Source organism: Vitis riparia, unplaced genomic scaffold (assembly GCF_004353265.1).
Source record: "Vitis riparia cultivar Riparia Gloire de Montpellier isolate 1030 unplaced genomic scaffold, EGFV_Vit.rip_1.0 scaffold731_pilon_pilon, whole genome shotgun sequence".
Taxonomy (NCBI): domain Eukaryota; kingdom Viridiplantae; phylum Streptophyta; class Magnoliopsida; order Vitales; family Vitaceae; genus Vitis; species Vitis riparia.
Window position 1 is genome coordinate 30,654 of NW_023269756.1, and position 15,555 is coordinate 46,208.

Genomic DNA, 15,555 nt, shown 5'->3' on the forward strand with positions numbered 1-15,555 from the left:
TTTAATTTAATCTAGGTCTTATTAAAGATGAAAATAGTTTTGTAATTATAAATAAATTAAAAAATAAGTTTTAGTAAAATATGAATAATAATATTATAATAAAATCATAAATTATATTTTTATAAAAAAAATATATTATTTTAGTATATGTTAGAAACATAAGGATAAAATTTTTTGATTAAAAATGAAAATAGAATTTTGATAATAATCAATATTAATAGATATTTAAAGGATAAAATAATTTCTAAATAAAAAAATAAGCTTTACTTTTAAAATATTAGGGTTTGTATGTTAACAGCTATAAAAAAAATAGTTTATGTATTTTAGAATAAAAAATAAGAAATATGCTTGAAAATTTAAAAATAAGTTTTCTGTTATAAAAAATATACATAACTTATGTTTTGAGAGCATTTTTTTTTTAATTATTTCCAGTTATTTTAAAAGATAATTATATAAATGTGATGAATAATTAAAAATATAATATTACATATAAGAGTTGTATTTAAAAATATAGAAAAGCGGTTCCAAATATTTTGGTCCCCTTTGACCATGTTTTTAGAAATTTGTTTTTAAAAACTATTTTTAAGTTAAAGAATAAAAAATAGTTTTCTAGTGTTTTATAGAAATAAGAGTATTTGACAAATTGTTTATAAAAACAATTTTTAAAAATTAAAAATTTGTTTGGATGAGTTGTTTTTAAATTTTTTTTTTTTTTTTTTGGTTTTATAAAAACATTACAAATTCTATTTATATAATATAAATTTAATTTAATTTAGGTCTTATTAAAGATGAAAATAATTTTTGTAATTATAAATAAATTAAAAAATAAGTTTTAGTAAAAGATGAATAATAATATAATAATAAAATCATAAATTATATTTTTAATAAAAAATGTACTATTTTAGTATATGTTAGAAACATAAGAATATTAACATTTTTGTAAATTTTTTTGATTAAAAATTAATAATAATAATTTAAAATAATAATTTTTAAAAAATATTTTATTTAAAATGAATATTGAATAAAGTTTAACTTTTTTAACATGTAAATGAGTCAAATTTTCATTTCATTTACATAATATTCTTGATTTTTTTAATTAATCTGTAATTAATTAGAGCTTTTTTTTTAATTCAAAATTATTCTTAAAAAATTTTAAATTCATTAAAAATTTTAAATTTTAATTATATCTTATTTAATTTATAATTTATTTACCTAAATTCAAAATATATATTTATGTATACCTAAGAAATAGTAAAGTCATGACTCATAATATATTCATTTTGATTTTTTTTCAATGATTAGATTTATTTTTTGAGTTCCAAATTATTTTTTAAAATTGTTAAATCCATTAATAAATTAAATACAAAGTATCACTTGATTTGAAGAAAATTTATAAAAATATAATTATGTGGATGAAAAAAATAATAAAATCATTATAAATCAATTTTTATTTATAAATTTCTACTTTAATGAGTGTATTATTTGTGTTTCAAATTATTTTTAAAAATTACTAAACTTGTAATAAATCTAACATATTAAGTTTTATTTAATTTAAAACTTATTTGTTTGGTTAAAAAAAATAAAAAAATAATGATTCTATGTAAACGAAAAATAATAGTCATTTTAGACCAATTTTTCTCCATAGATTTTTGATATTGGTTGGATCATTATTTAAGTTTTAAGTTATTTTTTCTTAAAAAAATTATCACACTTGTTAATTAATCTAACACGTCTTATTTAATTTCAAGTTTGTTTACTTAATAAATAAAAAAATCAGAAAAAATGATTCTATGTAAAAATGAAATAATAAATTTAAACCAATTTGTGTCCATAAATTTTTAATATTAGATAGTTCACCATTGGATATTTTTTTTTTTAAATTACTAAACTTGTTAATAAATATAAAACATTAGGTATTATGTAATTTGGAGTTTATTTACTTGATAAAAAAATTTATATATATATATATATATATATACTTACTAATGTTATTGAGTTCTATGATATTTTAGGATTGATTAAATCTATTTTTCAATTTCAAATTATTTTTAAAAATTAATAAATTTTATTTATCAAATACAATTTGATGTGAAATTTATTTGCTTAATGAAAAATTTTAGAAAAATTAAAAATGATTTAGAAAAATAAGTATAATTTAAAGAAAAATTATATTTTAAGATTTGTGGTATAGGTGTTAAACCATGGAGACAAAAAGAAAATAATATAATGTTCAATTTTATTTGAAGTAATTTGCTTTCAAATTTTAGATTTTTATTTTATTATAATTTTTTTATCAAATAAAAAAAATCAAAATATTTAACTTTTTTTAAATGAAAAAAATAAAATATTAAGTTTTTTTTTACTTTTTAATACTTAAAAATAATAAAATATTACAAAAATAAACAATCTAATACTTAATACTATTAAACATTATTTAGTTTTAAGTTCTATTTAGAATTAACTGGAGAAAAAAAAAACACCGAATATCTCACTTTTTAATATAATTTTCAATGTTTAGACTCGTATTTTTAATTGTAATTTATCTATGTTAAAATAAATTTAAAATAGATTTTATAGAAGCAAAATGTTTAAAATTATTATTTTTTAATAAAAATATTTTTAAATTTTAATTTTTAATTATAAAAATATAAAATCAATTGCACAACAACAAAGATCATCTCTATCTCTACTATTAATTACAAAACTCAAAAGTTGTTTCAAATCAAGTTAGGTCTCAATTTGAATAATTTCTTGTTTTGAGCTTCAAAGTTACAATTTTTAAAGGGGACACAATTAGTATAGTAAAATTTTTATTAAATATAAAAAAAAAAAGCTTTTTACATAAAGCAGAACGTAGTATTTTCAAAAAGCAATATTACGTGATTTCATGTTAAGTTACTTTTAAGCTATAAGATTTTAAACAAAATTACCCATTATGAATTAAAATTTTATTGAACTTAAAAGGAAAAAAAAAGTTTTTGATTCCTCAAAAATTGATTAAATAGAGTTAAAAATATTTAGAAAAGCGGATAATATCTATATAGTTTGTTACAAATGTTCTAATACCATTTGGGCCTAAAGAGGTCTCACGACTTTAAAATATATCTACAATATTAAAAAAAAAAAATCCATATTTATATAACATTAGAAACTTTCTTTTATATCCGAATGTAAGATATCATAAACACTTTCATACAAATACAACATTCTTATTATATCCTATATGATTATGAGGTCAAACAAATACCAAATAAACCTCCATACCAAGGTCAAAGATCAACCCAAAGCAAACAATATTTATATGATTGAATATGTGTAGTTAAGGAATAATACTTTGGATATCAAAACATGAAAAAAAAAAAAACAAAAAAAACAAAAAAAGTGAAAAATCAAATTAGCAATTATAAGAGAAATAAAAAAAGTGGAAAACAAGTAGAGAAAACCGGAAAACACAACTTAAGGTACAAGGTTGAGTGAGTCAATGATAGGAAACTCATAGTTTGAGACTTTTTATTGATTTAGACTGAGGCAGTTGGCACCTTAACTCACAAGAAAAGCACTTTGATGATTTCTCTTTTGGCTTTATTATGCGTAACCTCCTATTTATTTTTAAATATTATTTTTAAAAATAAGTGAAAACAATTTTTAGTTGTTCTCTATTTTATTTTATTTTAAAAAAAATAGAAATATAGAATAATTATCAAATAGTATTATGAATTTTAAAAAATTTGGTGAAATTTATATTATGTTGAAATGTTATCATATATTGTTAATAAGAAAATAAATTTAATATTACAAAGAATCAATTTAACTTATATTATATGGAAATGTTATAATTAATGGTTGTAAGTTGAAGAATTAAATAATAGAGGTGGCAGAGTAAAATACAGATATTTGAAAAATAAAGTATTAAATTGTGAGTATGATGGGAAATATATTTTTAGTGTAATATGAAATCTAATTAGGTTTTAAAATTATAGGTTTATATTGCTATATTATTTTGTTTTTTGGATACTTAAATTTGATTTGTGAATACTAAAATTAAAGATAAAAATAAAATTAAATTAAGGGAAATGATAAGGACCTCTGTTTTATATATATATGGGGCAGTGGGCACCAAAGTGGCGTGGAAGCTACTGCCAGGAACAGAGAGCAAGAGAAATGGAGATGCAGTGGAGGGCCGTGGGTTCCCGTTCTCCATGACGGAAAGCCGGCACTTTGAGCCTCCAAACCTGCTCCGATCTGTATCAAATTTTGAGAGGGAGTTCAATTCGTCGAGATGAGCATCACTGCGGAGTCGGATTCCGAATCCAATGGCTGGATTTTCGGATTTTGGTAGGTTGATTTATTCCCAAATTTTTTTGGGAGAAAAATTTGTGGATGTTGTTAAACACTGGATCTACTTATCATTGTGATGGTTGGTTGAGGTTTTATATGGATGATTATTCTTTTAATTTGTTGGTGAATACGTGAATATCTGGATTGATTTTAGTGGGAATAGTGTTGGAGTAAAATTTAGAAATTAGTTGTTGATGACATAATTTAGATGAATTAAAGAGGGATATTTGTATGAAATATCGGAATTATTTGGATTGTCTTTGGAAGATGAAAGTTATGTTTGGTTCGTAAATTACGAAGGAAAGAATTTTTTTTTTCAATTTTCTTATTGTTGTCCAATAAAATATTTCAAAGAAAATAAAATATAATTAAAATTAGTTAGAAATGGATGTATTTTAAAATTATTTAATTTTTATATTGATGAGTTAAAATAAATAAAATAAATTTGAAGTAGTAAATAAAAATAATTTATTATTTTTAATTATAGTTTTTATTTTCTTTTATTTTTTCTCTTTGTTTTCTTTCCTTTTCATTTTCTCTCAAAATTTCTCAAAAACCAAACATAACCGAAATTAAAATTTTGTTCTCAAGTGTTTTTCCGTTTTGTTCTCAAGTGTTATCCCATTTTGTAAAAATATGTGGATTGGGAATCCAACAATCATGAATAAATAATGATAATCATCCTCATATTTTTCCATTATGATGTGATGTGATATGATATTGCATGTGGTGATCAATTTGAGTTTTGAGGTAGGAGTTCTTGTGTTGTATCGTGTTGCAGGTGAGCATTTATTGCAAAAAATCATCTTCCAGGGCTAAACACTAATGCTATCAAGAACGCTGGACCGACCATTTGAAGAATAGGCTTATGATTACAAGGTACCTTGAGCAACACCTCTACCAAGGCTTGCGAATACAAGTTACGTTGAGCAACACCTTCTCTATGAATGAGCAGGACCTTCCCACGGATGATGAGACCAGTGCTCACTCTCATTATTCCTAATTTCAAAGGCATGTAATTGGGATTCTCATTATCGCTAATTTCAAAGATATGTACTGATCGAGGACTCTCATTTATCCTTAATTTGGCGATTTCTTTAGCTGGTCATGTGTTCGGGAATTGAACTAATTGCATTTGGATCAATGTAGGGAATCAAAGAAGCAAACTCGACCATCAATGCCTCAAGGTCATCTCCCCGAACGGAGTGATCACTAGTCTCATCATCTATGAGAAGGTGTCACTCAAGGTAGAGAAGGTGTCACTTAATGTCACTTGTAGTCACAGGCCTCTTCTTCAAGTGGTTGTTCCAGCCGTTTTTTATAACATTAGCAGATCGGTCAGGAAGATGATATTTTGCCATAGATGCCCAATTGCAGCACAACACAGGAAGTCCTACCACAGACTCAAGGTGTGTTTTGTATTATGCTGAGGGTTTGTAGGTTGATTTCTGAGTATTGAGCAATATTCTCATATGATGATAGTGCTAAATCCTCTCATCATCCACTGCATCAACTCCATACTCCAATTTTCTTACTTTTAACTCTTTTGATCTAACCTTTAATCACATAATTCAACTTTAGAGTGTATATGTTCTAAATCTTTTTAATTAGGTTTTATTTTTCTTGTCTGAAAATTAAAAGTCAACTGGTTTACACATCTATCATCCAATCTCCCATCAACATTTTGAAACCATGATGAAGAGAAAGAAATAAACAAGAAAATAGAATTTTGATAATAATCAATATTAATTGATATTTAAAGGATAAAATAATTCCTAAATAAAAGAGTAAGCTTTATTTTTAAAATATTGAAGGTTTGTATGTTAACAACTATAAAATATAGTTTATGTTTTTTAGAATAAAAAAAATGAGAAAATATGTTTGAAAATAAAAAGTAAGTTTTCTTATACATAACATATGTTTTGAGGGCATTTTTTTTTTAAATTACTTTCAATTGGTTTAAAAGATAATTATATAAATATGATGAATGAATAAAAAAAATACAATATTACAAATAAAGGTTATATTTAAAAAATATTTAAAATTATAAAAAAGAGGTTTCAAATGTTTGAGTACCCTTGGTCATAATTTTTTAAACTTGTTTTTAAAAATTATTTTTAAGTTAAAGAACAAAAAATAATTTTATAATGTTTTATAAAAATAAGAGGGTTTGACAAGTTGTTTATAAAAATAATATTTAAAAATAAAAACAAAAAATTGTTTTTGAATTTTTTTTTTGTTTTAGTTTTATAAAAACATTACAAATTCAATTTATATAATATAAATTAAATTAAATTTAGGTCTTATTAAAGATGAAAATAGTTTTATAATTATAAATAAATTAAAAAAATAAGTTTTAGTAAAATATGAATAATAATATTATAATAAAATTATAAATTATATTTTTATAAAAAAAAATATATATTATTTTAGTATATGTTAGAAACATAAGGATAATTTTTTTTTTATTAAAAATGAAAATAGAATTTTTATAATAATCAATATTAATAGATATTTAAAGGATAAAATAATTTCTAGATAAAAAAATAAACTTTACTTTTAAAATATTAAGGGTTAGTATGTTAACAGCTATAAAAAATAGTTTATATTTTTTAGAATAAAAAATAAGAAATATGCTTGAAAACTTGAAAATTTAAAAATAAGTTTTCTGTTATAAAAAATATACATAACATATGTTTTGAGAGCATTTTTTTTTTATTATTTCCAGTTATTTTAAAAGATAATTATATAAATATGATGAATAATTAAAAATATAATATTACATATAAAAGTTATATTTAAAAATATAGAAAAACGGTGTCAAATATTTTGGTCCCTTTGACCATGTTTTTTGAAATTTGTTTTTTAAAACTATTTTTAAGTTAAAGAATAAAAAATAGTTTTTTAGTGTTTTATAAAAATAAGAGTATTTGACAAATTGTTTATAAAAACAATTTTTAAAAATAAAAAATAAAAAACTTGTTTGGATAAGTTGTTTTAAATTTTTTTTTTTTTTTGGTTTTATAAAAACATTACAAATTCAATTTATATAATTTAAATTAAATTTAATTTAGGTCTTATTAAAGATGAAAATAGTTTTTTAATTATAAATAAATTAAAAAATAAGTTTTAGTAAAATATGAATAATAATATTATAAATTATATTTTTATGAAAAATGTATTATTTTAGTATATATTAGAAACATGAGCATATTAACATTTTTGATTAAAAATTAATAATAATAATTTAAAATAATAATTTTTAAAGATATTTTATTTAAAATGAATATTGAGTAAAGTTTAACTTTTTTAATATGTAAATGAGTCAAAGTTTTCATTTCATTTACATAATATTCTAGATTTTTTTTAATTAATTTGTAATTAATTAGATTAGTTTTTTTTTAATTCAAAATTATTCTTAAAAATTTTAAAATTCATTTAAAATTTTAAATTGTTAATTATGTCTTATTTAATTTATAATTTATTTACCTAAATTCAAAATATATATTTGTGTATACAAGAGAAATAGTAAAGTCATGACTCATAATATATCAGTTTTGATTTTTTTTTTCAGTGATTAGATTTATTTTTTGAGTTCCAAATTATTTTTAAAAATTATTAAATCCATTAATAAATTAAATACAAAGTATCACTTGATTTGAAGAAAATTTATAAAAATATAATTATGTGCATGAAAAAAATTATAAATCAATTTTTATTCATAAATTTCTACTTTAATGAGTGTATTATTTGTGTTTCAAATTATTTTTAAAAATTACTAAACTTGTAATAAATCTAACATATTAAGTTTTGTTTAATTTGAAACTTATTTGTTTGGTTAAAAAAAAAATAAAAAATAATGATTCTATGTAAAAGAAAAATAATAGTCATTTTAGACTAATTTTTCTTCTCCATAAATTTATGATATTGATTGGATCATTATTTAAGTTTTAAGTTATTTAAAAAAAAAAAGTCGTCAGACTCCTTAATGAATCTAATGCATTAAGTCTTATTTAATTTGAAGTTTGTTTACTAAATAAATAAAAAAATCAGAAAAAATGATTATATGTAAAAATGAAATAATAAATTTAAACCAACAAGTCCATAAATTTTTAGTATTAGGTAGTTCACCATTGGATATTTATTTATTTTTTTAAATTATTAAACTTATTAATAAATCTAAAACATTAGGTATTATTTAATTTGGAGTTTATTTACTTAATAAATATATATATATATATATATTGAGTTCTATGACCTTTTAGGATTGATTAAATCGATTTTTGAATTTCAAATTAATTTTAAAAATTAATAAATTTTATTTATCAAATACAATTTGATGTGAAATTTATTTGATTAATGAAAATTTTTAGAAAAATTAAAAATGATTTATAAAAATACGTATAATTTAAAGAAAAATTATATTTTAAGATTTGTGGTATTAGTGTTAAACCATGGAGACAGAAAGAAAATAATATCATATTCAATTTTATTTGTTCTTTTATGAGTTTTAAAAAAATTTCTACATTTTCTTTTTGTTTTTAAAACGGGTGAAAACAATTTCTACTTGTTTTAATTTTTTTTCTTCTTTATTTCACTTTATTTTTAAAAACTATTTTTAGAGAACAATGATAAAATAATGTTATAAAATTTTAAAACAGTTTTCTATTTTTAACACGGTCAAACATATTCTTCGAGTTTCAAAGAATAATTTTCAAAAGTTATTTTTTAAAATCGTTTTTTAAAACACTTCCCCAACATGCCATACAAATGCGAAAATATATTCATTTTTTTTGGGCAAAAATATTTTCTCAGTTTTTTGTAAACCTATCTCACGAGTAAAATTTATTTCATAAAAAAAATGTTAAGAGTATTTATATTTATTCCAACATACATGTGGTACCGAGAATTATTAAGTCACGTGATGGTGGAGTAGCGAATGCACGTGTCGCACACCAAATCTCACACCCACCAATCACAGCCCTCCCAGCTCGCTCTCCAGTGTTCACTGTCTACCTCTTCCCAGGAGCCTTCACAGCCGTCCGATCACCATTAGCAGGGAGCAAGATGATCGGAAGGCAGGGATGGCGGCTGTGGGCCGTTGATCTGGTGGGGTTGCTCGTGATGGTGGAGCTGAAGCTGAGCCACCATCTCCATGGGGATACGGGAGAGATTGTATGTTCAGGTCTCATCTAATGAAAACTTATTTATCCATGTAAAAAAAGGTAATAGAATCCTTGTTCCTTGAGGGTGATTAATCCTGGTTCCTTTACCTTCTGGTAATTATATTTCTTATAGGGTCAGGTTTATATTCTACATAAGAAAATTCAGATCATCTGATGGCCCGCTTTTTGCAAATGAAACTGCAGTAGGTGGTCCCTTCTAAATGAGGGATTGACATGGCATAATTAAGATATTAAGGCCTGGGTTATTATCGTCTTAATCCACTCCCATAGTGGTGTAACTGGTGTCTGCTACTTTCGCCAGTCATGCAACTTTGGGTCTCTACAAAAAGCTCCTTCGTCGGGCACCAAAAGCTTCAAACAGGTAAATTCTAGCATTGCTAAGAATTTAGTTGTTGTTTTCTATCCTTTCATATGAAGCATCACCTCTCCACTCCTAGTTTTTTCTGTGTATGGTGTAATATGAGTTAAAAGTCTGCAAATTTTGGTTTTCCCACTTGATTCGCTGAGTTCATTTTCATTTGAAATTTCTCATTGTCAATTTCTGATTGTTGTCATTTTTTCTCCGTGCCAATATTCTGTCCCTTTGCTTTTGCCTTTAGCTTTGTTAATAGTGTTTATCTGCATGTCATATCTACACAGTCTTATTTGTGTTTTGTAATAAAGTGCTTCTCAACTTCAACAGGGGAGGGCAAAATCACCCCAGTTGCCGAACCATATGACCATTGATGCAGGAAGAACACAGATTGCACCAAGTGAGTTGCAAAAACATTTTTTCTTAGTCGTAGGTTAATCATGGGCTCAGTAGATGATCAGCTTTTTTAACATACATGTAATCAGAAGTTCTAAAGCTGTTTCAGAGTGTAGATATGGCCTTCAACCGTGTAAGCTTAGAACTACTGTAGAACCATTCTTCAATTCTGTTCTTAAGAACCATAGTTGGCATATTTTTACGAGTTGGGTGGGAGAAAGCTAATAGCGTATTTCTTATATGGGATTTGAAATGGTTAGCATTTGCTGTTTTGGGTCAGACATAGCAGAATAGTGCTGCATGGGATGCAGAAGCCGGAAACAGGGTCTCGGGAATTGATGAAGAAAGTAGAATGTATTAGGGATTGATATTAAGAAGCATCATAAGATTGTCACAATTGTTGCCTAGGAAGCATTTGTAATCAATTTTTAGACACTAGGAAGTTTCAAGAATCGAGAAATTAACATGAACAACAAATCATGTTAATGGTGAAAATTTGTGGTAGTATGAATTCATGAATGCTGATTGCTTTTATAGTAATCAAATTGTTGATTTGTCATGAATCTTAGCAAAGCAAATAATATCTTCCTGACAATAGTAACCATCCTCGAGATAGGAATGAGGAATTTGATTTCGTGATTGTAACTCTGAAAGGACAAGTTTTGAGAATTTGGTTGATTCTTGAGGAATGAGGAAGACTTGATAATATGGACTTGCAATCTGCTTCCTTGAAAGCTTCGAAGGCATAATTCTTCCCACTTCAGAAAAGCTCACTTCTATTCCGAATACCTTGTTGTTTCTGAAATTTATGCTTCTTATCCAATTTAAATTCTAATGTATCTCATTATTTCCAGTTCTTCAGATTCAAGGACGGTGATGGCGATTCTTGGTAAGCTTAGTTTCTATCCAGTAGCTTCCTATCAAGCAACCCTTTTGGTTTTCTTCATTAGAACCCCATGAGTCCAGTGGAAACCCTTTTATATATCATTATCATAAAGACTTTCCCTTTTACTACAAACCCTCTATTGCTCCTTGTAAATTTCTTCCTCTAAATTACCAAGAAGAAAAGTTGTCATCACATAATCCATTTGCTCAAGTTCAATATTCAAACAATCTAGTAACCCCAAAGCAACTCATATGGAAGCCATATCATACCAAAAGCTTGAAGTTTTAGTACATTAATCAATAATGCATATTAAAAAAAGGCATAAATGTATAAAAGGGTAATTGAAAAAATCAATCATGGACGAGTTATTGATAGCATTAGATAAAGAAAGGCATATGGGCTTGGGAGTCAAAAACTCAAAAGAACTACTAAATGGGATAAAGAAGCTAAAAGCTACTTAGATTGAGACGGTTGATATTATAAAAGTTATAGTTAACATGAAAGAACTCCTTACATATATAAGTCAAAATAGAACTTCTATAAAAACCAATATTTTCTTGGCTTCTATATTAAACTTTTTTTTTTTTTTTTTTTGAGGTATAAACTTTTTAAACAAAATTAGCTCAATCATGGAACTCTTATTAAGGCTAAAAATATGTTTTTTTATTTCTTAGAAGTCCAACCAAACAAGACCTATTTGGATTTACAACTTGGTATAATTTGTATAAAACCTACCAAATTTGGATTAGAACATGATAGCCAAATTGACTTAAGGACATATATAGTTGGGGAAGGTTAGGCTTCTCTTAGATTTATTGTTCCGGTAAACTTTCCTCGTACATTATATTCACAAACCTTAAACAAATAATTATGCATTATATCCCTCCACAGAAAAAAAAAATGATATCTGGACAAAATAATTAAGAAGTGAAAAATCAATAAGATTGTTGTGAACCCAAAAATAAAACGAACTCTAAACATTTTCGGGGCTTAAAAGATTTGTTCTTCCCCTTCAACATTTTTAGAAAAGTAGAAGCAATTTAAACAATTAGGAAGAAAAAAGTAGGAATTAAAACTGAGGATTTGAGGATTAGGAAGACTAGAGAGGTCTCTTGCATGCAAATCAAGTCCATGGAGGTGAGGATTCAATATAACGTGACATAGTTTGGAAGAAATAGGATTTGCTTGGGAAGGTTGTTGAAAATTATTCTCAAAAAATAATTTTTGAAAATAGATTTAAATATAATATTTATTTATGTTTACAAGAGCAAAAACTTATTTATGAATTTAAAATAGTTTCAAATCATTTTCTATGTTTTCAAATATTTTTTAAAAATCAATTTTATATATAATTGTTATAAAATATGAGATTTTGTACGACTATGGTAACTTGTGGATGATCATCTATAAATATCTTTTGTAATTCCCTATCAAATGGAAGGATCCCTAATGAAATTTTATTGAGTTTTCATGTGCACTCTATTATCTCTTTCTTGCTTTCTTCTTCTCTTTGTTTTACAACATGTTAACAACACGACGTTTTAAGCATATAAAATGAGAAAAATACTAGAGTTAGAAAAGAAAAATAGTAGAATTCATTTACAAAATTTCTTATAATTATGTAGCCTTATTCTCTTCGAATGAAATATGAATAGTATGTGTTGTATTATTATAGTTTTTATTTACTTTATCTCATAGCTAGAAGCTATATGAATCATATTTCATATAATTATAGATTTTAATTATTTAATAACTAGAAGTTATATAGAAAAAATTTTGTAACCAAAAGTTATGAAAAATATGCATAATCTTCATAACTAGATGTTATGGGGTAAATTACAAAATTACAAATACATAGTCGGAAGTTATGCATAAGATCCTTAATTACTTTTTAATTATATTATATAACTTGAAGTTATATAAAACAACATTATATGGCCAAAAGTTTTATAATGAATAGTTCATAACCTAAAGCTATGTACAAATCCAAAATTACAAATACATGGTAAAAAACTATGTATATAACTCATAATTATTTGTTTTTAATTATATAGTATAATTGGAAGTTATACAAAATAATATTATATAGACAGAAGCTATAAAATAAATAGTTCATAACTTGAAGCTATGCACAAATCTATACAATGAAATAGTTCATAATTTGATGTTATGCACAAATTGACATAAAATACAGTTCACAACCTGAAGTCATGTACAATTTAAATATTTTCTTGTTTTGAGAAAATAATCATAGCTTGAAGCTATGAAATATATTGACTTTTAATTTCTTTAGTTTCTTTTAATTATATCGTGTAATTGAAAGTTATACATAAATAGTTCATAACTTGAAGCTATGCATAAATTTACATAAAAAAAATAGTTCATAACCTGAAGGTAAGTACAAATTTGCATATTTTCTTGTTTTGACAAAATAATTATAACTCAAAGTTATTAAAAATATTGGCTTTTAATTTTTATTTTGTATTCACTTATTTTCCACAACAGGAATTACAAAAAATTATTTTTATTAACAATTGTTTCATAGCAAAAAAACTATGCATACAATTTCTAATTCTCTTGTATAATAAAAAATTATACAAATCAAAATTGTCAATGAACAACTATGTACCTAGAAGATACATATTTTTTTTTTTAATTTTTTTATACAACCAGAAGTTATTTCATAACATAATTATCAATTGTTTAATGTTATTATAACATTACTTAAATTTTAATTATTCATAGCTGGAAACTATGAAGAAAAAGTTAGTAAATTAATAATTGTTAAAACTTGTATAGCCAGAAGCTATGTGAATATATATATATAGCTAGAAGTTATATAAATATTATTATTTATAACCTAAAGTTATGAAAATAAGAAAATTAATATTCTTTGTGCTAATAAAAGGTTATGCCAAAGTTATTAATATTTACTTTCTTATAGCTAGAAGCTATAAATAACAAAATTGTTAACTAACAATTTTGTATAACTTTATAAAATTTATATAACCAAAAGTTATAATGAAATATATTATAACTTGAAGCTATGATAACAAGCATATAGATAATATTTACATATTATCAAAAGAATATTATTTTGTACATCAAGTTATACAAATAGGTAAGTGTTTGATAGTTTTTACAAATTTCTATTATTAGAAGTTATACTATCATTAATAGAAAAAATTACATATAGATGTGAAATTTTGGATTGCATGGAAAGTATGATATTTTTGTATTAGAGGTGATAGTTTGGATTTTTTTTTTTTTTGTTCTAGTTGTTTAATACACAATAATCTTTTGATTTATAAAATTGAGATTTTTTTTGGATACATGTGAAATATATGACTTGGTCATATAATTAATAAATTGATTTTGCATGTCAGTTTTCTTTATAACATGTTTTTATGATTGAAAAAATTTGAGTTGTATTAAATAATATATATTATTGCCTATTGCTATATATGGTATTTTTATCAATGCAATAATTTCATTTTCCAAAAACAATTTTGAAATTACAATAGGTTCAACTATTGTTCTCAATATAATATGTTATATCTTTACATATATGTTTAGATGGATTTGTAGTATTTCAATTACAGTTTTGAGACAACAAGATGCTTTAAATCATGATATGTTATCTTAAAATTTTGATTTATGAATTAATTTTTGCACATTGATTTAGATCATAATACTATTTTGAATAAAATTATTAATCTATCACAACAATTAGTTTGATTATTGAAATACTTCCTAGTTATTTAATGTATAAATTGCTCCACACTTACAAAATCAAATGTGTGAGATGTTTAAGAAATATATAGCTTTAAATTATCTTTTCCATATTTATTTTATTGTGTTATATATGCTCTCATTGCATTTACACAACTTATTAAGTTAAGTCATCATTAATGACTAATATTTTTCTATTAATTTTAACTCTTTCTCTATGATAATATTTTTTCAACTCTATAAAGGTGAGGTCCTTATGACATGTTTTATGACTTGTTATTTTGACAAAACTCTTGTCTCATTAATTACACAACATTGATTACAAACAATGTTAATACTACATTAGGTGATAAAAACCTGATAAAAGGCTTCAGAAGAGCTTATACTATGTCACTAGTAGTATTTGATTCCATGCGAATGACATTTATATGATGCTAGATCCAAAAGAATCTTATACTACCAACTTGGTCCCCTGGGGTAAAAGGTCGTATGGATGTACATTATAAAACCAGATGTTTTTGTTTAGTTACTAGTCTACCTTTACACTTGAAAGATAGAATGATATGTTGTGCAAATTATCATTTTAATGAGACAATTTCTCACTGTTAGGGGGAGAAGAGCCAAATCTAGAAGAACAACGTGAAATTATGCATTGATTTTGACTT

General features: G+C 23.7%; 1 protein-coding gene across 1 annotated transcript in view; it reads left to right on the plus strand.

The window, feature by feature from the left end:
• The first annotated feature begins 5,701 nt into the window (after positions 1-5,701).
• LOC117910405 (bark storage protein B-like) overlaps positions 5,702-15,555 on the plus strand; it is a 35,723-nt gene continuing 25,869 nt past the window's right edge. The window contains exons 1-2 of the mRNA XM_034824475.1: positions 5,702-5,747; positions 9,275-9,452. Coding sequence (XP_034680366.1) covers positions 5,702-5,747; positions 9,275-9,452 — 224 coding nt within the window. The remainder of the gene's footprint in view (positions 5,748-9,274; positions 9,453-15,555) is intronic.